At 37.1% G+C, this 27,437-nt stretch overlaps 1 protein-coding gene across 1 annotated transcript in view; it reads left to right on the top strand.

The window, feature by feature from the left end:
• The window catches only part of LOC124364137 (protein Wnt-6), a 54,931-nt gene extending 35,998 nt beyond the window's left edge, over window positions 1-18,933 (top strand). Inside the window, exons 3-5 of the mRNA XM_046819365.1 lie at window positions 8,544-8,660; window positions 12,386-12,576; window positions 15,711-18,933. Of these exons, the coding sequence (XP_046675321.1) occupies window positions 8,544-8,660; window positions 12,386-12,576; window positions 15,711-16,172 (770 nt within the window). The 3' untranslated portion in view covers window positions 16,173-18,933. The remainder of the gene's footprint in view (window positions 1-8,543; window positions 8,661-12,385; window positions 12,577-15,710) is intronic.
• The last annotated feature ends 8,504 nt before the right edge of the window (window positions 18,934-27,437 follow it).

Here is a 27,437-nt window from a genome sequence, read left to right as displayed (position 1 = left end):
CTAGGATCTCCCTTGGGAGGCAAGAGGGTTAGACGGAAATAAGGAAGGCAAATCTTTGACATTATGGTGAAGTTATTAATGGAATTGTAACCGTTACAGAACATTTTATTATTTTTCTCTTATATTAACAATTTTGAAATGTTTTTAAACCACCAGAATCTTGAAATATCTCAAGGACTTGTTTAGATTTGGTTAAAAATATGCGCACATATCTACGAAATAATCATGACACTGATGAGTTTCTACGAAAAAAAGATATTACTTTATTTTATTCTTAAAACAGGTAATTACAATATGGATTTTATTATAGACACCAATATTCTAGTGGTATTTTCTACCAATATACTGTTGTTTGTCTTGTAAATTTGCGTTAACTGTTCGAACTGAATGGGAAACGAATACGAGGAAAAATATACTCGTCAGAAAGGTTTTACGTACATCTAATTGTAGAACTATCAGTTTGTAAAAAACATATACCAAATTACATACTACATTTAACTATTCATAATCGTAAATGAAAATTCAGTTTAGCATAATTTACAAACTTTTACACCTCTACGACCACATTTTGATACCACAGATAATATTTTAGTACCTTGACCATAATCAGGTCTATAATAATCTTGAAAATTATGGAAACCATAATATATGAAACTTACACATTCAAACCGACAACTTTCAGTATACTGTATACGTTTACAGCATTCACGTTATCCCTTCAGCATAAATGGTCTTTATCACATTTGGAAGCATTTCATCTAAGGTTGTCCTCAGATATATCTATTAAAAATGGCTTATTTCGGTCTAATAAATCTCACATTTGCTTTAAGGTCTGATATAATGAGGAAGCTGTTCTAAGTACAAACTTGAAAGAGTATTAAAATCCGAAAGAAAGCTCAGAGATCTTTTAAAATTCCAAAGCAAAGAGTCCCTAAGGGAACTTTAATTTCTGATTTATCCTTCCTCTTTATTCTAGAGGTCGCTTTGTTCTTTCGACTCAAATGCGAGTTGGTACAGGGTTGAGAACAGCGGGACAACAAGATAAAAGGACAACTCCCGAATTGAACAACACAGATTGACAGCTTTTGAACTCTTATCGCCTAAAATTGGTGTCGGACTAATCAATACGCTTCCTGGTATCAATCAACTCTATGGTGGCAAAACATTCAATACTCGACTAAAACAACTTCTGATATCAAAGGTGTTTCACTCTATAGGTGTTTCGAGGATTGAAATCTACCCTCTTCTATTGTACCCCTAAAATATTTTAAAAATGTGGCAATAGACTTCGATTCAAAGTTAAAATAAATAGGTGCTATCTGACGAACTGGATCAAATCCAAACTTCAACAAATGAACCCAAGCAGTTCATTATCACATTGCGTACATTTTCCATGCCCTAGGGTCTTTTTCACCCCTGAAGAAGAGCATAAATATCAATCCTCGAAACTTAGTGAAATTTTTTCTAACATAAAACGATGCAAATGTATGAATTCCAATTACCGATTTAAATTATGTATGTCTTTAATTTACTATATTTTGAAGTTACTAACAAATGTTGATAAATTTGTTTCCGTTTCCCATGCGTAATTTCCTAGTAAGTATAAATTTGTTTTTAATCTTCCAGTAGCATGGCCGTATTAATATTGAGACAGTATCTGTAAGTGACAGAACATTTATATTCCAAATTATTTGGCTTAAAATATTTATTGCTACAGACGACGTACGTCCATTAAGAGCAATTTGATTTCAGTTATTTCTGTACTAAGCCCGTGAAACCGTCTTATATCTGGTTTATGCCACCCTGTTTACCTAAACGACTCGTTTTGTCCCCGTTGATATCTCAACAACCAATTGATGAATTTGAAAGCGAGAAATGCTCGGCGCGAGAGCGAAGCGAGCGAACCACACCACCGACTCGAGGCTCGGAGACCACTCATGTGCTCGGGGATACTATAATTGAATGCGAAGATAAGTTCCACGATTTCAAAAATGGCCATCAGGACGCGTTTGTAGAGGAATGTGGATAATTGCGGCCCAGGCACTGTCTTCACCAGCTCACCGCTGCCACTTTTTATTGGCCGTTTCTTGCTGAATCTGTAAACTTTGTTATTTATGATTTCAAATTGCCCCGTTTTATGTTGGTGGACATTTTATTACGAGCGGATTTCCACGTGAGGTCCCGGCGGGCGAGTCGGAAAAGGCTGACATTTAGTGTCAGCTTCGCCTTGGGGACGGAAGCGCGTACAGGAGATTCACCGGTATGTCTTAATGTTTCCATTTGGGATTGATGCCCTTATAGTTTTATAGCTGTAATAGTGGACACCGCTGCCCGCTTCGCCAGCAGCTGTCTGAGTGCTGTTGAAGATCAAATCTCGTATATTTCTGTTTTTATACTGTGCAATTCGTCCTTTATAGAATAAACGTGAAAAAGACAATCAAAAGCGTTCTGCGCATTATTCGTTTCGTACAATATTGTCAAAAATGCACTCTTTAAATGCGGATGTTGTGATGACATGGAAGTGTCGACAGATGTAAGATAGAGGCATGAACGTAGCCAGGAAAAATGTTTTTGGGTGGGGGGGGGGGGTCCAGACAACTGAGATTTTCCCATAGTGGACATAGTAAGGCCCCATTTTGTTCCTTAAAAGTTCCTTAACCCGTTTCTTTGTTGAGAACGATCTTTCAGCAGTACATGTCAGTAATGCTGAATTATTTCACTAATAATATTAGTTTACTAAACAAGTAATCGAAAAAATTGAAAATGGGGGTCCGGACCCCTTGAACCCCCTCGCTGACTACGCCCCTGGATGGAAGAATTAATACTAGTACTTGTAATGCATCAGTAGTTTGTAAAAGAGTATCATTTCTAAGCCGGAGGCCTTTCAATTTATTTAACATTTTAAAACGATAAAACCTATTTACAAATGTTTGTCACCTCCGCTAGAATCGAACCCGTGACCACCAGTCTTGCACTAATCTACGCTGAACGTCAAAGATTTTCACAATTTAGATACATTAGAATGGTTACTTGACAGTACTCGTTATCACCAACGAATTTGGTTTGTAATGTGAAACCAACATGATAATCTCACGTATGAATCGTACTCAAACTATAATTACGATATATTTTGTAAAATGACCAAGTTATGTTACTGAGCAAAGTGTAATGATTCGAAACAAATTCCCTATACAAATTGAACCAGTGTTTATCATTTATAAAAACCAACATAGCCTACTCCTTCCAATTAGTTTTTATGTCAGAAAAACGCTTCAACTATCAAGTTGGAACATTACTATGATTCACTATAAATAGACATTTTGGAAGATCGCTTTACCACATCGCTGGTTTCGAAAACATACAGGAATAAGTGATTTATACTCAATGAATTGACTTGTTTTCATGTTCCAGATACTAATATACTGCCCTTTATTTATTTAAATTCGGTGCTCCTCGTTTTGATTTTGCAATTTAGAACCGTTGAATAAAATTAATTATATTTTATTAAAAGAAATTTTATTTGCTTTTCTAATCATATTTAGTAACAATAATATTAATTTATTACTAATAGCAGTTATATGAAGATTGTATAAAACAATGAAATCACATTTTTGTCATAAAACCGTCATTATTACGCTCAGAACAAAATCGGTTGGTAAGGATATCGATTTGCAAAGTCCGGTTAATAAGTCGAACAATCGAAGCGTGCGATATTCCAGCATCGTCCCGCTCGTTTCTGGAACAGTCCTGCAGACAGGACGATAAAGGACACGTCCCACAGGACTCTGTAACGTATTGGTTTACTCCGGCCATACATTATGGAAACGGCCGGTCCTCGATTTCAAATGACTCATTAAGGCCTCGTTAAGAAGGCAGCTTGTTCCTCGGCCTCGCTCTTGCATCCTAATCGCAATCTTGTCTCATGTGTTAAGTAATTAATACGAACATTGGCCGCCATCTCAATTAGTAGGCTTGAACACTGCTCACGCGCCCGTGGTCAGTGCCGTACATAGGCCCTGAGGCACTCGGGGCAGCTCGTTCCTCTGCCTCGCTCTTGCATCCTAATCGCAATCTTGTCTCATGTGTTAAGTAATTAATACGAACATCGACCGCCATCTCAATTAGTAGGCTTGAACACTGCTCACGCGCCCGTGGTCAGTGCCGTACATAGGCCCTGAGGCACCCGGGCCAGCTCTTTCCTCGGCCTCGCTCTTGCATCCTAATCGCAATCTTGTCTCATGTGTTAAGTAATTAATACGAACATCGGCCGCCATCTCAATTAGTAGGCTTGAACACTGCTCACGCGCCCGTGGTCAGTGCCGTACATAGGTACTGAGGCACCCGGGGCAGCTCTAATATTTCCCGAATTCATAATTGCTTACACCTTTCATATAGAAATCTAATTTCGAAAGGGTATACTTTAGAATAATGTTATGATTTATTATTTGGAGGCTATAATCTCAACAGAGGTATTCCTTGGAAAAAATATTAATTAGCTTTCCATCCAGCCCGTAGGATTCGTTTTTTGGGACATTATTCACACAAAAATATCTCTTTGAGCAATTATTTAATACTAAAATCTAATTTAATCAAGATTCGCCCTCGAAAGTTTACCAATCACAACTCTTTATTAAAATTTCAATTCTGAAGTAAAATTATTTTTCCTCATAATATTATTTGAAAACAATTTATTAAGACTGTGCCTAAATATGGTATTAAGGACCCAAAAGGTTCTTCTTAAAATCGAGTTACTGCCTGTATGTCTGTATATATGTAAGGATTACAGGATTTTGAACATTTGCCATCGTTATATGTTAAAAACACAACGTTTCGAGGATTCGAATCCATCCCCTTCGTCAGGTGAAAATGAGAGAAAGGAATGGGTTCAAACACACCCGAAAGTTCTATATATGTATGTGATATAAGCATGTGACAGTGTCTGGATGTGCTATAACTCCTGACAGAAAGGTCCTAGACATTTTAAACTTGGTACATAGGTGTCTCTCGATCCAAGGATGGGTCCTATTCAATTTGGATCAAAGGGCAGCAAAGTAACAAATGAAGATATAACATTTTCTATTAGTCGTAATCATGAGATAAACGCAGAATAAACAAATTAGTAAAAAAAACCGTATATACTGCAGAGTTAATCACATGTAAGTGTTAATTTGTTACCAACACATGTGCTGAATATACTCTGTTGGAATGGTTGGTTACATATAAACATTTTAACTTAGCTTGCAATGTCGTTTATACGCCTAACACTGTATCAGTTTATTACCCTCTAGAATCTACTCAGCATCACTGCATATCATGGCAGGATTCGTCCCTGAAAATCCGGGAAGACTACATAGAACATGAGTAAAAATGGAACATTGTTGTTTTGAGTAGACTGTCTGATCCCCCTCTTCAAGCCTTATCCTGCCTGATCCCTGAAAGGGTCATTTGTCCGTATCATGATCTTCTCAAACAGAATAACGAAGAGAGTCCTTGTGGTTTAAGGTCGACAAAAGGTGCTGCGGTAACAGATTCCAGCTCTCCCCCCCCTCTCCCCAAGTAGACCGTGTTGTAACCAACTAATATAGTATATGCACTATCTTATACGTGTTATAAATGTCCAAAAACATGAACGATAAATGAAATGGGTGGAAGTAGGAGGGGGGGGAGGAGATATGGGAAGAGCGTTGGTGACGCCAATGGTGACCCAGGCTCTCACAAGAGAGAAATGTGAATGCACATTATGCAGCCCCCGTAGCTCTGTTAGTCATATTGTTCCAACTAAATACATGCATTGGCCGCCTCTAAGATTGCTATTGCCGATTCTCCTTAGTATCACAGTCGTGAGATACTATTTAAAAATATGTAATATTCACAAAAAATCTTCCTCACACCATAACGTAATCTGGAGCCCCCACTGCCCCCTTGAGGTTACGGCCCTGGTGGAGGTAATATGTCTCTTGCGTTATGTATGTGCGGTGCCACCCGTGCCTGCTTTTCTCTTCCACACGCGAGAAGAAGGTTAAAACCCTCATATGCTAAACCAGTTCAATGTTTTGTAACTCTACAGAAATGTTAGAGCACCTCAGATAGCCGTGCAAGATTTCTAGTCTATAACTTATTTCTCTCGAAAGATATCGTGCGGATTTAGGCTACGTAAGTAAATCCTTAACCAAATCTAACAGAGGGACATGCACCAACATCGAACTGTATCTAGTGAAGGAAACAGTTTTTTCCGGACATTGCCATCGTTCAGTGATACAATCAGTAACACTACGTTTCGAGATCTGCAATCTGATCTCTTCTTCAGGTAACTAACCTAACACATAATTACAAACTATGTTAAAAAAACTAGAACGTTGTGACACGCGTAAGTCAGGAATCACAACCACTATGTTGTGTGTCAACTTCACTAACTCTAAAACACGCACTTAATAAACCTAAACACAACATTAATTATTGTCACTGAACTACAGAATACAGGTCACAATAGGTCTGAATTAGCCGACCAACCACCTACGTAGGTAATTATGTGTTAGGTTAGTTATTTAACTGAAGAAGAGATCAGATTGCAGATTTCTAAACGTAGTGTTACTGATTTTCTGTATTCTAAACAAAATCCTGTTTCCTTCACAATCCTTTTATTGTCAAAAACAAACTTCAAACAAAGAAGTGTATCTTGTGTATGTACAAATAAAATGATACTGAGTATTGAAGGATCGATAAGAAGTAACGAGTGTTACGAAATAGATCAAAGTAACCTCATCACATAACGTGTTACTATGTCTCATGTTAAAATGTCAACTTGTTGCAATCAGTTAGTTTACAACTTTTCTACAATGTTCTCGATACAATCATGGTTTCTCTTTAGCCCAAATTTTCGTTAACGCTCGCCCAAATCCATACAGTGACGTGAACCATCACAATATAATGTAAAGAACAGCATGACCGAACTTGTTTAAATTCCGAAGAACTTCACTGGTTTTAAATTTTCTCACTAGTTCACTTGTTCACATGTTTCACTAGATTCTACTGTAAGTAGTACTGACTATTGAAATATTCCAACCGTGTGATATTCCAACTGTATGATAATCCAAATGTGTGATATTCCAACTGTATGATATTCGAACTGTGTGATATTCCAATCGTATGATATTCAAACTGTATTATATTCCAGCTGTGTAATATTCCAACTGTTTGATATTCCAACCGTGTGGTATTCCAACTGTGTGATATTCCAACTGTTCGATATTCCAACCGTGTGGTATTCCAGCTGTGCAATATTCCAACCGTGTGGTATTCCAGCTGTGCAATATTCCAACCGTGTGGTATTCCAGCTGTGCAATGTTCCAACCGTGTGGTAATCCAACTGTGTGATATTCCAACTGCGTGATATTCCAACCGTCTGATATTCCAACAGTATGATATTCCAAATGTGTGACATTCCAAATGTGTGATATTCCAACTGTGTGATATTCCAATCTTATGATATTCAAACTGTATTATATTCCAGCTGTGTAATATTCCAACTGTTTGATATTCCAACCGTCTGATATTCCAACAGTATGATATTCCAAATGTGTGACATTCCAAATGTGTGATATTCCAATCGTATGATATTCAAACTGTATTATATTCCAGCTGTGTAATATTCCAACCGTGTGATATTCCAACTGTGTGATATTCCAACTGTTTGATATTTCAACTGTATGATATTCTAACTTTGTGATATTCCAACCGTATGATATTTTCACTGTGTGATGTTCCAAAGTGTGATATTCAAACTGTGTGATATTCTAACTGTGTGATATTCCAAATGTGTGACATTCCAACTGTATGATATTCCAACTGTGTGATATTCCAATCGTATGATATTCAAACTGTATTATATTCCAGCTGTGTAATATTCCAACTGTTTGATATTCCAACCGTGTGGTATTCCAACTGTGTGATATTCCAACTGTTCGATATTCCAACCGTGTGGTATTCCAGCTGTGCAATATTCCAATCGTGTGGTATTCCAGCTGTGCAATATTCCAACCGTGTGGTATTCCAGCTGTGCAATATTCCAACCGTGTGGTAATCCAACTGTGTGATATTCCAACTGCGTGATATTCCAACCGTGTGATATTCCAACTGTATGATATTCCAAATGTGTGACATTCCAAATGTGTGATATTCCAACTGTGTGATATTCCAATCGTATGATATTCAAACTGTATTATATTCCAGCTGTGTAATATTCCAACTGTTTGATATTCCAACCGTGTGATATTCCAACTGTGTGATATTCCAACTGTTTGATATTCCAACTGTATGATATTCTAACTTTGTGATATTCCAACCGTATGATATTTTCACTGTGTGATGTTCCAAAGTGTGATATTCAAACTGTGTGATATTCTAACTGTGTGATATTCCAAATGTGTGATATTCAAACTGTATTATATTCCAACTGTGTGATATTCCAATTGTTTGATATTCCTACAGTGTGATATTCCAACTGTGTGATATTCCAATTGTGTGATATTCTTAATGTTTTGCAGACACGAGAGAGAGCAGTTTCGTGAACGCCATCATGGCAGCTGGTGTGACTTACTCTGTCACCAGGGCGTGCACCCTTGGAGACCTCATAGAATGTAGCTGTGACAAGACAATCAAAGGTAAATATACTGTAGGATAAGATCCAGGAGCGTCACTAGATGGGGAGGTTGAGGGTATTATCGGCCCCCCCAATGATTGCTGAGCGTTAAAAAAATTTTTTTTTTTTATTTTACCCCATGGCAAACCCGAATCTTAGGATGGTATAGAATCTGTTTTATAAATGAATGTACGGTCCAAATTTCCTAAATAAATATCACATTTTGCTAAAACAACTCCAACAAGAAACAAACAAATTCATCCTCAGTTTTTAGCCTTACGAGGCTTGTATGTATATCAATGTTTTTAACACAAATAAAATCTTGTGATATTTTGATCTCGCTGAGTGAAGAACTAATTTCAATCAATATATTTCAAATAAACCCCATAAACTGTGCCTGCATCTATATAATTTTCCAACTTTGAAATATTCTATTTGACTAACATTTTGTGTTGTGTTAAAATCATGTCCATTATGTAAAGTAAAGCGATATTTGTTGTCTTTAATAGACTATTGATGGTATGTATTAACAGTGCATTCAATTAGTATTTGAATTATATTTCAATGTTAGTGCTAGGTCCTATTCATTTATGATGGAACTAAAGTAATTTTAGAACATGACATTTCAAGAACGATCATTTGCAAACTTTTCTCTTTTCCAGTCATTTCCATGACCTTTAAATATTTTCCAAGTGCTCCATAAGCATTTGGATACTTGGAAGCAAGAATATTAAAAGGTAACACCTTTCTTATGGCCCAGACTTGAAACTTTTCCATTGCAGAAGGGTTTATAGCAGCCGGCATGCTGTCCATTGTTGTTACAATATTGAATATTGTGATCTTTCCATTAAATTTAATTAAATGTATAAATTTAATTAAAAATAAATGCATGTACACTGTCAAACGTGCTCTTTTTAAGAATGGATGATTTGGGTTGAATAATTTCCAGACGATCCCTCACTTGATTGATATGTGACTTTTAGCTTTCCTCTCGAAATTTGAGGTAAACCTATTTTGCTTTTCGGTTATAACTCTCGACCGACTTTCATGTATGTGTATTTGATTGTTAGTCAGAGTTAGTAAATGATTTGCAAATTGAGTGCTTTTCACTGTGCTGCAAATTTATTGGTGTCTTTTTCACATGCAGTCGTTACGCAGGAAGGGAGTCGAGAAGAGAAAGGTAGGTGTGTACTTCAGAAACTAATGAAGTAACAATTATTACCAAGATGTTATCGCTATAATTAAACAAAGACGTAATTAAAGTAATTTTGCATAGCGAGTACGATTGTTAAAGATGCTCCTATATTAGATTTATTCTAGAATAGACACTCCAGTTTGATGAGTTAAATGTTTAGTTTAAATTTTGTTATGTTAGACGCGTCATTTTGGTGGTATATTGGTTATAAATTAGTATTAAATAATACGCTTTAATTGCATTTTGTGAACTTTTTAAGCTTATTTCGTCACTGACCTAATAAGAATAAAATTTCAACGACTTAAAACCAGCAGCAACTTATTGTGTCTCTACCCGACTTATCTGTAACCGTGGATTGAGATCTCCTTGGAAACTCTTCCACAGGTCCCTTAGCCAGTAATGGTCGATGGGAAAAATCATCAAAGTTCCATCCTATACGTAACGTAGCTATGGTGGGAAGGGATGATCCAATGGGAATGTTGAGTTTACCGCCAATTCTAAAATCTGGCGCAGTCACAGACTTGGCTCCAGGAATCTAGAGTCATTGTCCTTCTGGAGAGATCCAACAAGTCGGCGACCAAGAAGCTCAAATCAAACTTTTTCAAAGTTTCAACATCAAAGACACCTCGACTACAGAATCGAATGTAATGTTTAAGTACTCTCATTGTCTCATCAGGTGCACAATTGTGTGCTCTAAGATGTTTTAGACACGGTCCAAAATCACGGTATTCTACACATAATGTAGCCAGGGTTGATTAAATTTCAATAACGAGTTAAGCCCCAATTTCACCCTTCGTTTAGTGCGCAATTCCATCATGTCTGGCTTTATCAAGCTTGTAAGCTGTAGGCGCCTATACAGGAGTCACGGAAACCCTGTGAACTGCAGCAAGACTTCATAAATCCCAAGGTTAATGAAGGTCATCAGAAGTTCCTATTTCGTCATCGTATCTTATACGAGTAGTTCAATTTTATTATCGTTTTATTGATGTTGCAGTTTTTTCAACTTATTATATAAGTATTCAAGGGAGAGATAAAAACTTCATCATAGCTCTGTTGAAATCTCTAAACCGCAAACAATTTTAATCTAAGCGTCTCTTGGTAACTAGGACCAATCAACAGAATCAACTAGTCAATAGTAGTATTAGGCCTGGCCGTTGGTTTACGCTGTGAGCAATTGTTCCAAAGAGGATTCCGTGATTCCTTTATTCTGTGCCGGCTGTTGTAAAATAATCTTAGGTTTCCCCTAAAAAAACGAACTACTTTCAGTCATATAATTATGGAAATATCTAATTTTAATATAATTAATGAGCTTATCGGTGCTATTTATGTTTTTATGGGTTTGTCCGAGAAATTCTAAAAGTTTTTGTACTTCATTGTTTAAATATTAAAAAACTTCACAGTTAAAAAATAAAAGTGTTTGATTGCGTATTAACCAAATCTTTAAAATGATACAATAAAATATAAGGGCGAAAGACTGCATGACGTTTAATATTATTCTGAATGTAAATGTTACTACAGCCCACTATATTGTTTATGGTGACAATATTCGTTTATAACAGTGGAGTGAGCTGAAGAAACCAAGATTTTTAGTAGTAAATGATATTGCAATGGAGCTATGTAAATTAAAATAACCATCCATCCATCTGTCATTCTTCACTGTCATTTCTGGTATTAGGATACGTGCCAGTCTATCAAGAATGTATCCATGCATGTACATCCAAAGTAACTTTTAAGGAAGAAATTTGATTAAAATGCAAGCTGGTTTTTTGTCAGTCGATCTCAATGTTTTAAGTTAGTGCAATACATTTTTGCCGGCCACTTTAAGGCCATTTTTGTAATGAAGCCCAATGAAAAACGGCTGAAAATAAAAAGATTTCTTTACAGCACTAATACGAATTACAACATAATGAGCATTTTAACTATTTTTTATTGCTTTGTATAAAAACGTGTCATTTTTTACCGTTAGTTTCCTTATCACACCTTTCACTTCAGCAGTATTTTTCTGGACCTTATTTTGTGATGTGTCCAATTTTATTACTTTGAAAAGTAGCAATTTCTATGGAATGAACAAAATATATTTTCCCTATTTGCAGAGATGATATCAGAGCTGCGATGGTGACATCGTGGAAAATCATTTGTATCACCAATTCACCTCCTTCTTTGCTGTCACAACCTGCTATCTGTGAACAAACCAGCCTTCATGTTTTCTCTTTATCACATGTCTTGCTCGTCCTTTGTCCAAAAATAAAGTCAAATGATGTCTTATTTTACCACACAAAGTTAGGGCTAATAAACCCTCTCTAACACTTAACCTTCGGATCGACGGCTTAAAGGTGATTTCCAAACCACCACCAATGGCTGGGCAGGCGGGCTGCTTGCAATGACAGGATCGCTCAGCGGTCACCCATCCAAGCAGCAGCCACGCTCGAAGTTGCTTCATCCGGTTATCTCGCGATAACGTCGTACCCACTACACTGCGCCATTGGCATTGGTTTTCCATACTCTCGGTTAGAGTGAAAAGATGGAATTGAACTGATCTTTTGTCCTCGCAGTGGCGAGATATGTTACAGGAGGGGGACGTGCCTCTGGGGCTCCCCAGGACGGGGAGTGGGAGTGGGGAGGCTGTGGGGACAACGTGAACTTCGGCTATCGCAAGTCCCGTGCCTTCCTGGACTCTCCCCACAGGAAGCGAAGTGACATCAAGACTTTGGTCAAACTCCACAACAATGATGCTGGAAGACTGGTCAGTACTTTATCTTGCAATTTCATTAGTTTACTTCAATGCTTATGTTGAAATATTTTAATATATAGAATAATAAACCTTTTTAACACTTTGTATACATTTTTTATTTCGTACGATTTACATTTCAAATTCTAAGAAGTCATTATCAGGTACGTGTAGGTTAAGGTAAATTATGAAAATAAATAATTAAATTGTCATATGTTTGAACTACCTTGGTGGCTAAATTTGTTGTATTCAGTTTTATATGTGATCAATGTATATTGTTTAAAAGTCTATCAAATAATCAATTTTTGTTAGAAAATCTTTGTCATTTAATAATACATTAGGATTAATTTTGGCACTTTTGTAAATTTCAAAATGTTAAAATTGACAATAGGTGACTTTTTTGTATGTGTGTAAAATTTCAAGAACGTTTACGATGTTTGTGTATGTATGGCCGGTGTCATTTAAATGGTCTCCATATTTTTAATTTGATGATGTCTTCAATGCTTTTGTATGTTCATTAAATCTTATTTTGAAGGATCGGCCGGTTTGTCCAATATATTTTAATCTTTTTAATATTTCAATCTTTATAAAATACGAGTAAGAGATTTGCATTACTCTATCGTCCCATAATGTGTACACTTGAAATACTAGTTAACATCTGTTGAGATTGTGCTATGCGATGTTGAAAAATGTTTTAAATCATGGTCCTTAATGTCACTCTGTTGGTGCTCCACGGGCATTTAACGTACGTAATTTTGTAATCAACCCCCAAAAAATAGCTGAAGATTAAAATGCGTTAATTTTTTACAGTGCCGAAAGTTCTAGCTATAGAAAGAGATGTTTGTTTTAGTGATATATGACTTACCGACATTAAATTTATAATGTAAGAAAATAACAATAGATTTTTTTAATACAATGCTTTAAAAAAAATACTTTTTATAACTTAAATAGATGACACTCCTTCCATTTTTCGTATATGTACCAAAAATGTATAATTTTTATCTTCACAGGTTTTGTGGTCGAATAGCAACATGCCCTTAAAATCTTGTTCAAATGCCTACAACTTCTCTAAGCATGATAAAAAACCTGTTTATACTTTTATTGTCTTTAAAAAGTGTATTAAGCCTCTGTAGCTAGATATTTTGATTTTAAACAGTTATCTCACGCAAAAACATTATACAAACAATTGATAAAATGAAGTACATAAGATTTGCTTTTATAGTTACAATTAATTGCATTAATTAATTTAAACCATTAGTTTCCACGTGCTTTATATATTTTGTATTATTGCTTTTAGGTAAAATAGCTCTTCAAACTAGCTAGCATTCGCAAAATACCGAAAAGAATACATTTTTATGAGGACTTATAGGCATTCAAATTACTAATTGAACCTATTTAAATCAGGCTCACGGGATAATAGTTGATGTTAAGGATGTAAACTTGTACACTACGTAAAGGAAATTTGATTGAAGTAAATAATGGTCAAATATCATATACAACCGTTATTTTTAGACTATGCTTTGTTAAAAATGCCAATTCTACATACTTCAGTGTCGTGGGAAGGATATCGTAAGGAGCTAAGAATCTGAAGTAAAAAAAGGACCTTATCTAAAACCGACTGAGTCTCCTTACATCGTTAGTTTTCATAATACAACGGATTATCGGACTTAAATTGTATAAATTTGCTCTACTGCGTTTTTGTCGCTTGTCCGTGTCACCGCTTACTCCCAAACGAAATCCACAATAGAATTCAGACGATTCAATCATTATACTGCCCGTCACACACTGTGTTGAGGTGTCCAAAACGACAAAAACCCCATACATGATTGAACACCCTACTCGGTAACGTTATTGTATTTAACATCAGCGCGAGTGCCAGTACAGTTTAACTTATCGCCGGACACGAAGATATCGATCAGGACTTAACATCGTAGATCCCGGGTCATACATTTTCCATAGAGGACGATTTCGCCCCGGTAAAAAATGAGATACATAATGCAGCGCGTTGGAAACGGATGTGCGACAAACGATGACAACCTGACCCATAAAGTATTCCGGCTGTAACGAGTGTAGATCGATTCGACGCTGAGCCTTACAGCAGGTGACGAGCGCTCGACAAAAACCGCAGCGTGTAATTCCCTTTTTTATTTTCGTGTCACTCGGAATTCCGCGGAGTAAAACGACGAGTGTTTGCTTAACAACGCTGCTTTTTTACAGTGCGATTCAATCTAAGAGCGACCTGTCAGAACACTTGTAAACATTCCTGAATCGAGTATTAGACAAAGTGGATGATGTGGCGCGGGATTCCGCGACGCCGAGCGCATGTCAATACGCCCAACTAGGCGTCTCAGGTCGGACCCAGGCCGGCTTTCTTCGTACTCTCCGTCCTGCTCGTTCCCGGTACGGCTTGACTCACTGTGTGACGCGACAGGACGGTAGAGGCTCATCTGGAACTGAGCAGGACGTGGCGCAATCCTGGCTATTGGATCTTCAACGGTCCACGAGACAATCTTCAAAAGCTGAGTGACCCAAGGACGTTACCGTTGGAGACCACCAATTCAAAAATTATTTTAAAAAATCGAGTGAAATCTGCTAAAATCCATTTTCTGGAACCAAAAAGGTTTTAAACCCTTGCTGACGTATGTAACGAGTGGAGTAAAGAGCCCTTTCATGCACCCTAAGCCCTTACGACTACCTCAACGGTTTTCCGGTTCAAACCGTTGGAGTCCACCGATTAAAAATTTTTAAATCGAGTAAAATCGAGCTAAAATCCATTTTCTTGGAACTAAACTATGTCTTGTGAGGTAAAACGGTTTTAAACCCCTGCTAACTTATGTGACGAGTGGGGAAAAAGAACCTTTTCATGCACCCTAAGCCCTTACGGACTACCTTCACGGTTTTCCGGTTCAACCCGCTTCGGAATCGAGGCCTCGCTCTGGATGGACATCTTCATTCATCAAATTCAGGACCCAGACTTTAAAAATGTTGACCGTTTTAAATTGGTCAGCCTTGGTGGCCCGTTTAAGCCTGGGAATTCATCATGGTTCAAAATTACAACTGAGTAAATCTGTTCACTATAGTTGGTAATCTTTAGTTATTAAACTATTGAGCTTATGGTATCGAGTAATTATTCCAACCATTTTTTCCAGTCCGTGAAGAACTTCATGATTAGGGAATGCAAGTGCCATGGGCTGTCAGGGTCCTGCACTCTGCAGACCTGCTGGCGCAAGATGCCGTCCTTCCGGGAGGTCGGGAACAGGCTGAAGGAGCGTTTCGACGGCGCTGCCAAGGTCATCCCGAGCAACGACGGTCGCCGATTTATCCCCGAAGGAGCCACGATCAAGCCGCCCGGCAGGACCGACCTGGTGTACTCTGAGGAGTCCCCGGACTTCTGCAAGCCCAACAGGAAGACAGGATCCCTGGGGACGCAGGGGAGGGAGTGTAATGCGACTTCCCCCGGAGTGGACGGGTGCGAGTTGCTCTGCTGCGGCCGAGGCTACAAGACCAGGAAGGTCCTGGAGAAGTCGAACTGCAACTGTGTGTTCCGCTGGTGTTGTGAAGTCACCTGCAAGACGTGTGAGACCCTCAGGGCCGTCAACACCTGCCGCTGAGAGCCAATCAGAATCGAGTTCTTACATCCCCCGGTGTATGGAAGTACTTCTTCGTTAGGATGAACACTTTTTATTCCAAACTCAACTTTCTAAGTGAAAGGATCATTTTGATTTGTCTCTCTCCTGGTGGAACAAAAGCAATTCAAGCACATTTGAACCTCTACAATTTTTGCTTGTATCCAACTTAAATAATTGTTCCAAAATTTTCTGGAAGTCCTTCCTATTATTTCAATAACCGTTCAGAATCAATATTTTCTTAATTTATAAATGTAATTAATAACGCTTATTTCGAATTTTCTTCTATTTCTTGTATTTAAACTTTCAATATTAACAATATTCACTTCAAAGAAGAAATTCTTTGATGTGTACATTGTGGATTTAGAATTTTATGATGGAAAGTGTATTTATCCTACAAGTAAACCTTGTCCGATCTAGCCAGCTGGGTCTGTACTAGATGTGAATAATGAAGTAACGATAGATCTTGAGAATAATAAATAATTTTGCGTCTTATAACTCAAGTATTAAAAGTGATTTTGAGCTCAGACAAACAAGAAAATGCATAAATCTTAAATATTCTAAAAATATTGTTGTCGCCCTTTAGTACTAAAGATCTACTTCATCACGATCTACTTAATCTTTAAAAAGGTTTTTTGTTTCTAACACTTCATCGACGACTAGGAGTATATTTTTCAGAGTAAAAATAAGTGTGTTATACACACTTTCCTCCTTATGTTTTAACGATGTGTTTTATTCCTTTTGTGTTACAAATCGATTTTATATTTAAAATTAATAACGTAATAATCTCTTCAGTATAGGAAAACTAATTAGTTTTTATTACCCATAATGCTTTGTAATGGGTAATGAAAATCTGGTCCTTTGATTACTGAACTATTATAACTTTTGGTGCTAATAAAATAATAACCCATTCTATTACGTTTTAAGCAGTGAAAGGAATTCGAACGATTTGAGTACGCATAAGTATTGTGACAGTGCCTTGATCTGAGAAGAGAAGAATTGTAAATAGGAAGCATTAAATAAATGTGATATTCATCAAGTCATTTTTATATTGATGGTGTGTTAGAATCTGTAAGAAATAATTGTAAGATAGTATTTATACTTCTTTAGTTTGGTAATGTAAAATAATACGTACTTATTTCCTACCTTATTATTTTAGTGTTATGTAGGCCACAATTGTAGGCTGTAGCTGTTGATTATTTATTTCTTGGCTGTCTCTGTTTTGTCTGTTAACTAATTATTTTTCCACTTGTTATCATAGCTTGTCACCTCGCTATTAGCTTCAGTTAGTAGGCGGCAGTACAGTCACCGTCGTAATAAAGTAGTCCTCGCACCTGCCAGTCTTTTTAAAAGCAAACATTTCTCCTGATAAACCTAATATAATACATGTTTGTATAATTAGATCAAAATAATAATGTTTTATTTTACAAAAAAAGTAGCTACGGAAGGGTTGTTCCCATGTGAGTTTTGAGAAGTTCCAACTCACCTTCCTCTATCCCAGCGTCGGGATCTGACGCTGCTGCAGACTTTTCTCCCGAAATCTGGAGCTTCGATCGTCCGAAGAGATCCATAAAAGTCGGCAAAGAAGAAGCTCAAAATAAACTCAATACATCGTTTCGACATCAGAGACATCTACAATACGGGTAGTATAGGTGAAGTTGCATATATTTTTCTAATTGCACTCAATTGTGCACCTGATGAGACGATGAGCTTACCTCTGCACCTATATTACACTGTATCTTGTAGTATAGGTGTAACGAGTTCATCCAGATTCAATCCAGATTTCAGGAGTCAAGTCTTCAACAGCGTCCAATCCCAGACGCTGCACTAAGAGAATTTTCCGCTATACAAAATAATGGTACGTTTTTAACTTTAAACGTCATTTTAGTATTGGAAACGCTAAATTAAAAAATGTTACTATCACCGACAAATCTTTGTTGGTCTTAAATTACTCCTCGTATCTTAATGCCCATTAAACTTTCAAAAATGTTATTTTTTGCTTAAAAATATTGATAAATTGTGGATTTTTTACTTTCTAAACTTGTGTATGGGTATTAAGGTGGTTCTTAAATACCCTAATACCACTTTTAAACATGAACAAAATAGTTTATGCACTGTTTATATGACAAACACGTAGAATACGGACTTAACACAAATCTTGTTTCGTTCGTTATAAAAATGCTGCGATTAGCATATATTTTGTTTAAGGACAAAATTTTAAAACTTGACGGGGATCTTGTGGGAGTGATATCAGTTCATTTTTGATGCCAGGGCACTTTTTCCTAAAGAAAGTTCCAATTTTGTAATGTATGTATACGAAAAGAAATTTTGCTATTAAACTGCTATATGTAAGGCAATCTGCGGACTTCTAATCCTAGGACATCCTGACCAACGCATGATTTATCGCTTTATTATTTAGCCCCTTTCCTCAAGGGTCTGGATACGCACAGTGTTTTGTTGTTATAGTTTGTAGTTTGTAAGGCTTGAATAGCGTTAGTAAGTAACATTGTTTACTTATTGTTGAATGCCTTGTTAAGTGCCTATAATACTCGTTTGCTGCCTCGGCAACATTGTTGTCGGACCATTGTTGTTATTGTTATTGCACCGTGACTGAATGATAGACTGGATCTATGACTTGTACATTTATGTGAAGTGCTTTCATTTGTGATACTGTGTTAAAGTATTTTTCTACTCGTCTATTTAATATTAAATTTGTAATATTATACACTTTAGGTCTCTATTTAAAGCTATGTGTTTTTATTTTCCTTTTCGTCACTTTTATCTTTAAATCATTCATAAATGAAGAAACAAATACAGACGTCTGACTGGACTAACATTTTATAGCGCTATCCAAAGTTAGTCCTAGTACCACCATCCGCCAAGCATACACGGCATTAGTGAATTCTGTTGAACCTGACTCCGTAAAGTGATCCAGCAATACACATCAATGTATAACAGATACTGGACAATACAATACAATTAGGCAGTTTCTACCTATCCTATTCCGAAATACACGTGATCAGAAGAAGGGTGCCAGACCAAACCGGTTAAATTCATCTAAGGGAGAATCCAATAGATACTAATAAACCCATTATTTCATAAATTTGGGATAATCAAAAACATCATTCCTCATCAAAAGAACAGAGTAAAGATGTGTTTCTGTTCCTCTATGGAATTATGTAGCGGCCTTTCAAGCATTTCTGTCATACAGTTTTCTATAAGAGCAATGCAAAGAGGTTACTTTCTTTCGCCAGGTATATACTGACATTCAAAGCATTAACTTCAAACAGAACCCCATACAGATGATTTTGAAATACCAGCATACTATTGAGAAATTGTCTATTTCCACTGACTGGTAAGGCCTTTTTGGATATCGGGGCAAGAAGGGATAGAAGGAAATGATACTGAAGACTTATAAAAAAGGCAGTGAATAGCATCCTGATTGCTCCAAAGGTAATGTTAGACTTAATGTATGTTAAGAGAAAGTCCAGGAATGGGTGGTGGTATCGGTGGTTGAAGGAGCAAGATAGAGGCTTTGGTAAAGAACCATACTCGTGTGAAGGAAGAAACAGGAAGTTACTGTCCTACTGGAAACTCTTTTTTAAATCAGTAGTAGCAGGCTCACTTATGAGCCATCGGCATGAACTGAGATCTGTAGGTGGCCTAATTTGTTTCATCCGTGGGTAGGAAACTAATTACTAGATCGTGCTCTTTGACCTTGTGATATCTTGATAAAAGTTAGGTAAGAGGGGAGAGAATAGTCAGATGAGAATTTGGTTCCCGGGGTTAAGTTGAGAAAATTTGAACACATTAGTTCATCAATTACTAAGAACTCCTTTCAGTTCTATAAAGGAATGGATTGAGGAAGAGGAAGCATTCCTGTGGTGGAATACTATGGCAGGGCTTAAGTAATAGAACATTGGATTCCCAATGTTGATATTGGAGACGACGAGGAACAACTAGATAGGGAAGTTTTTGTTTGAAAGGTAGGGTTTCTCAAAGCTCGATCTTACGAGTGCTCGGAGTTACAATTTTATCTAGGAAAACAATTTTGGTATCACTGTTTGAAGCCTCAAATTTATGCGCTCCATAGAGTGATAAATGAGGAAATAAGGATTTGCCGCAACTGAAACCACAGATTCTTGGGTAGATCCAACAGTCCGTTTGGTTTCCAACGATGTTATTAGAAGCTACAAGGAAAAGAAGTAGAATGTCACAATTGTGGTGATAGTAACGATTGTCACCAACCTCATGGAACACTTGTGTTGTGGAAACTTCCCCAAGGAATATGAGTTTCCTGTATGATTATCATTCAGGGTTGTGCTACAAGATGTATGTGAAGATTTCTCTCCATGGCTCTGACTCTCCTTATGGATAATCACAGCTCAAAAAAATTTTCGATAATGTACTTGGATGTCCATAACTGTCTGGACTAATGGCACGAATTGGATTACCATGGTTTGTTACAGTGATGGTCAGTGATCTCAGATACTACATTGTAGATATTGTGGGGTTTAGGAAAATAGTCTGCAATTGTAGATAATGACACCCAAGACAGATACTTCAGGCAGCAGCTTTATTGGATCTTTGAACCTCCGGCCTTGTGCAACAAACAAGCACAAGGAGCAAAAACATTTCCCCATTATTAGATGATCATGCAATTTAAAATTTCAACAAATCTGTTCATATTAGGTATTGCAGAAAAATCATTCACTTATATTCCAATAAGTATATAGATGAATCTACCCAAATCCAACAAACGGGCTGACAAAAGCAGGAGCAGTAGACTAGGAATTCATATCATCCATATTACCTGATCTCACAACCACAGAAAAACGTAAATGACATGGGATACATACAGTATTTTGGTGAAGAGAGGGTTTCTGTGGGTTCCATACTCCGTTATAAATGTTTTGCCAGTTTATATTTACCGAAGTTTTGTTAATATCAGATGTTCCACCAAATAATACAATTGTTTAATATATGAGTAAATAATGTAACGAGTCACAAATTGCAATGAAAGAAAAGTTATTTTCTTACAATTTTATCGTTTAGTTATGTTTCCGAATTACTAATAAGGTATTGAAAATTAAAGTTACAATGCCCTTGCTTAGTTTACTAAAACTATTGGCTGAGCGTTATCAAAGCCTATCTCGAGGGGCTGGAAAAGTTTTATTGTCGTCAGACCGCACGTTAGCTATAGACTTGAATTTTGCGCAACCTTTGCGAATCCTCTGTGGTGTACCGAATTGAAGAACAACACGAATTCAGCCGTTTATAAATACTTGGAAATTATACCGTAATCTTTACCTTTCTTTAAAAGTTCCTTTTCATAGCTTTTAATAAAAATTACAATATTTTGTATTAAAAACTAAAACATTGAGTTGTTTAACCCCTAGTCACGGTTTGTTTGAAACAATTAAAACCAATTATAAGGACCTAACAGATTAAAAATAATAAAATAAACAGTTCAAAAATTATATTTTCTGACAACATTCATACAAAAATTGGAACAACCGCAACTACAACAAACAAAACGTTCCAAACAACATTAAACTACCAATGTATTTTTGTAATTATTTTACTGAATCAAGTTTTTGTATTGTTTCCAAAATCTATTGATAGGCAAAACTCCAACATATTAGATCAGATTATTTGAGAATCATTATACATTTAATTATAATAGTTTTACATATTACTGTAGTAATATTTATAGGGTACTTTGGTGTCATCCGGAGGCCATTATATCTGGAACAAATTTTCTTACGCCCAAGACAGACGCTTCAGGCACCATTAAAAAGAACAGACTTTATTTGACTTACTGTTAAAACGACATGTAATTATGACGATCAGCTGTTGGTTTGTGTTTCCCAAAAGAAAGCGATGTCGGCGAGAAGTATACCATTCTGCCCCTATCTACTTCTCATTATTAACGTATCACATTTAAAGTCACCTCCACAAGCGCTTACTTGATGTGAACTTGAATTTGGGTACTATCTCGAGGTATATTTTCTGTTTTCGCCAGAAATGCCAAAGGTGCTGCCAAAGCCTTCACTAGAAAGTGTCCAGGGACATTTTTGATCGGTACTTTTCCGACCTCAGATCTCGCTGAACAATCTATAAATGCCTAAATTCAAGCTCAGATCACGTGAATGCTCACAAATGTCGACTTTAACTTCTAGATGTATAATACGTACGTATGTATGTATAGCCTAATAACGAATAGTAGATAGGGACGGAGTGGTCTCATTCTCACCGACACTGCTTCCTTTCGGAAGTGATGATCTGACCGTTATAATGATATGTAATTTGCAAAACGAGATAAATAAAGTATGTTCTTTCCAATAATGTGGTTCTTTTTGATCCCGGGTTAAAAAATCTCTTTTGGATGGTACTAAAGTACCATTAATAGTTATAAATAATTAATTCTTTATACCGATTGAAACAGATATTATTGCACGATGACATTCATTAAAAGAACGTAAAAAAATGTTCGTTATGTCAATAAATTTGAAGGAAACAAGAATTTTTCCGGGTATTTGTCATTGTTCATCTATACAATGCAATCAGTAACACTACGTTTCGAGATCTTTTCTGACTAGGTTTCACTACTAATCTGATCTCTTCTTCAGGTAAAAGACTAAACTGATGCATGACTACAATCTAGGCTAAAGTAAACAAAACACACAATAGCGTTGTGACTCGCTAAGTCAGGAACCACAATAGCCAAGTTACCATTAATACATATCTTACCTTTTCTAGGTTTACAAAAACTTCTCTTAATGTTTTTTTCAAAGGAAACTTTTTAGTTATGGAATCTTCTTACACAACACAAAGTTGCTCTTAGTTGCTATTTGCAATACGATTTTCTCGATTTGGATAATCTTATACGTAAAACGTAAGGGAACAACATAAAGTATTATTTTTTCTGCTTGTTTGTTTATTTATGATCTTATTATTCTTTTCTCTGTTTATACCTTCTAAATAAGTTAACGGTTTTATATTTCCTTTCGATGATAAAACTGGGGAAAAGGCTAAAAAAGACAACAAAAGAGCTTAAAAATGTAAAAATATTTTTTCAAAAAACTAAACTGGTGATCAAACATCAAATGTTTAACTTAGACCTTAAACTATTTTTTAAGACTATATATGAAGAATGATTTAGAAAAAAATATATATTTGGACACTTACAAAGCATAAATAAAGCTATAAGATCTGTACTTGAATAGTCTTTGCATACAGGGTGAATAAAAAGTCAGGGCACCCCTCTATTTTTTTTCCTAAAGTTTATATAAGGATATATTCTTTGGTAGTGGTGCAATTTGGGCAAAAAGTTTCATTTGGTGGTTTAAAAAAACATAAAATCCAAAATCAGTCCAAATAATAAGACGTCAACATTTTAATGAAGTATATATACACTTACATACAAAACCCATTGTTGAAAAGGTTAAAGATATAATAAACATGATTGTTCAAGTCTGTAACCAAATACCATTTCAGACTTGTGAGATGGGCGCTCACCTTCTGCTACAGTACAATTCTTCAGTTTGAACATTCGATTTGGATTGGAAAATTAAGATTTAAAATGTTTTTTTTAACACTGGCTATTATTTTAGACTAGAAAGATGTAGATCTCTAGTTTCCACTAATTTTTAAGTTTGTTTACGCTCTATAAATGAAGAGGGCTATGCATTTGAAATTATTTAGATGCGCCCAAAATCCTACATTCTTTGGGGACACAAAAATGTTCAAAATCATCATATTAACTTCCTTTCCACAGTGCATCACTACCCAAAGGATATCCTCCTTATATGTTTATATTGTTATATACTTTAGAAAAAATAGAGATGGTCGTAAATTTTTATTCATTCTGTATAATAAGTACCAAACATTTATTCAATTAGCTTTAGTACTTTCTGAGAAATATTTCCACTAATGTCATGAATTTTACGTATCAGATTCCATTAAGTAGATATTATAAATAGGAACACAACATTAGAAAATAAATTAATGTCCTAAGGATCTTGAAGAAAATATTCAAGAAAAGACATTACAAGCCTGCACACTTACAACAAAACTTCCCAGTTTTCTTAACACTTTTTTTAAGGAGAGGCCAATTCCGTTTTGAGCATTATCCTGCTCGTCCTCATGGGCCACTGGCCTGTGCATTATGCCTAAGTCGATACAGTACAATGGATTTGTACATTTTAAAGGGGGAAAATCTGAATCGTAATAATATTATAAATGAGGAAAGTGCCTTTGTTTATTTGTTTTACTTTCACGCTTAAACTATTTAACCGAATGTACTGAAATTTTATATGGACATTCTTACGGTCCCTGGGATGAACATAGGCCTATAACTACGCACAAAAGAACTATAATATTGTGTGTGTGTGTGTGTGTGTGTGTGTGTGTGTGTGTGTGTGTGTGTGTGTGTGTGTGTGTGTGTGTGTGTGTGTGTGTGTGTGTGTGTGTGTGTGTGTGTGTGTGTGTGTGTGTGTGTGTGTGTGTGTGTGTGTGTGTGTGTGTGTGTGTGTGTGTGTGTGTGTGTGGTTTGTACGAATTAAAAATTCATAAACCGAACAATATATAAATAAATCCAATTAAACCAATAAACATATAATAACACGGATACAATCCACACTCGAGAGACCTGACATATGGCTTATTCACTGCATTTGTTTTTCTACAAAAAATATCTCACAAAACTTTTAGGTACTTGCTGAGCAACTGGGCACTTCTAAGGAAAACGGTAAAAAATGTTGTGAGCAAATTACGAGCTGAAACTGTTTGGAAACTCTGTTAGAAAAATGTGAGTGGATTTCAAGATAATACACAAAACTAAGCTCCAATCGTAATTGTCTACAGAAAAATTGGACCTAACGTAGTCGCTACCAATATAGAAATTAACTGTTATTTTAGTTCTTTTAGAAATCTAAAACATCTTCATCGTCTTGAAGACAAGATCCGCCAGTTGAGTAATTTAAAAGCACGCCATTTCTGTTGGAAAAAATGGTTCAGAGAACATTGGCTTTGTTTATGGAAATTCGACTCTGTTGAAACGGCTAGATTGCTCACGCGTCTTCAATCTGGAGATTGTGTCTTTTCTGCTATAGATGTTTCTGTCACTCGGTTTCTTCACGTAGTGTACTTCCAAATTTTCTTTCTTTATTACATTCTTTGTAATGGACTATTGAAGAGGATAGATTTCAATCCTCGAAACATCGTTTTATACATTTTGTAAGATATAACGATGGCAAACTTCCAAAATCCTGTTATCCTTTCCAACCTTCCATCATCAACAAGAAACTCCATACAAAAGAGTTTCAAATCGTTATGGTTTACGGAAATGGACTATTAAAGAGGATAGATTTCAATCCTCGAAACTTTGTTTTTACATTTTGTAACATATTATAACGATGGCAAACTTCCAAAATCCTGTTATCCTTTCCAACCTTCCATCATCGACAAGAAACGTCATACAAAAGAGTTTCAAATCGTTATGAGTTTCCGGAAATGGACTATTGAAGAGGATAGTTTTCAATCTTCGAATGATTGTTTTAACATTTTGTCACATATAACGATGGCAAACTTCCAAAATCCTGTTATCCTTTCGAACCTTCCCTCATCAACAAGAAACTTCATACAAAAGAGTTTCTATGAGTTTCCGGACACAGAAAGCTCTGTAAAGCCCAACCATGACGGGTTTGTACACATTGTAATCCGTCTCTCAGCAGCGCGAGCGAGCCACCCAGGTCAGTTAGCAGACCTGGGGGACGTGGGTCGCATAATTTACACTGGGCGGTTGTGTGCATAAACATGGCGAATACACCGAGAGCAAAACGTCCCCGGTGAGGGGGGGAGGGGGAGCTAGTGATATGTGATACAAGATGGCGGTTTATTTACGGACTCTAGACGAGTCTATAAAGTCGGAAGTGGTGGAGAGGCGTCCCGGGGCAGGGGCGCAGGCCGGGATCAAGGCTTTGGTTAATTACGGAGGTGTCATAAGAACAGGCCTCAGGCGCGGTCTGAACGGTCAATTAGGAGCGGACCTGTGCCAAAAGCTTACCTATAATATACAGTAAATTGCCGGGAGACCACCCAGTCTCCAGATTGCTTTATCAACTCGGCGAGCGCTGCGGCCCGGCCGGGATTGAGACGAATTGTCGTGTCCTCTTGATTAGAGCGTGTTGGTTAATAGCTTGCCCTGTCTAATTACCGCACTCTACATGACGATTAGGCCTACCCCGGGACATCAATCTTAGTGGAATTTAAATATATTACCACGTTATAAAAAAGTGGCTGATTCTCATTCAGTTCTAGCCTAGATGTAATTTATCTCCGCTGCCGACCGGACGGCATACCTCTAGCGCTCGGCAGCCGGGCGGCTTACGTACGCTGCACTGACCTTTCCGTCTAGTTGGGGAAATGGCAACGGTTCCCAGACGCGGTGACCTCGTTGTACTGCATTACTGGCTGATGGAGAAGAGTCGCAGAGTTCTCTCCAACCTGGTTTGTACGAGTAATCTCCACGTCACTCCTCTCGTAGCCCGTCCTGTAGGAACCTAGTTCCTACGACTAATCTCCACGTCACTCCCCTCCTGTAGAACCCCTTGTAGGAACCTAGTCCCTGCGATTAATCTCCACGTCACTCCTCTCGTAGCCCGTCCTGTAGGAACCTAGTTCCTACGACTAATCTCCACGTCACTCACTCCTCCTGTAGAACCCCTTGTAGGAACCTAGTCCCTGCGGTTAATCTCCACGTCACTCCCCTCCTGTAGAATGTCCTGTAGGAAACCTAGTTCCTACGACTAATCTCCACGTCACTCCCCTCCTGTAGAACGTCCTGTAGGAACCTAGTTCCTATGACTAATCTCCACGTCACTCCCTCCTGTAGAACGTCCTGTTGGAACCTAGTTCCTATGACTAATCTCCACGTCACTCCCCTCCTGTAGAACCTCTTGTAGGAACCTAGTCCCTGCGACTAATCTCCACGTCACTCCCCTCCTGTAGAACGTCCTGTAGGAACCTAGTTCCTATGACTAATCTCCACGTCGTCTCCCCTCCTGTAGAACGTCTTGTAAGAACTTAGTTCCTACGATTAATCTCCACGTCACTCCCATCCTGTAGAACGTCTTGCAGGAACCTAGTTCCTACGACTAATCTCCACGTCGTCTTCTCTCCTGTAGGCTGGATCATCGATGTCCATCCAGTCTAAGAAATTTGAATACTTTGAGGTTGTGCTTGAGG

The sequence above is a fragment of the Homalodisca vitripennis genome, chromosome 6, assembly GCF_021130785.1.
Source record: "Homalodisca vitripennis isolate AUS2020 chromosome 6, UT_GWSS_2.1, whole genome shotgun sequence".
Taxonomy (NCBI): domain Eukaryota; kingdom Metazoa; phylum Arthropoda; class Insecta; order Hemiptera; family Cicadellidae; genus Homalodisca; species Homalodisca vitripennis.
The sequence above is the reverse complement of the archived record's forward strand: the minus strand, read 5'-3'. Positions and strand labels throughout refer to the sequence as shown.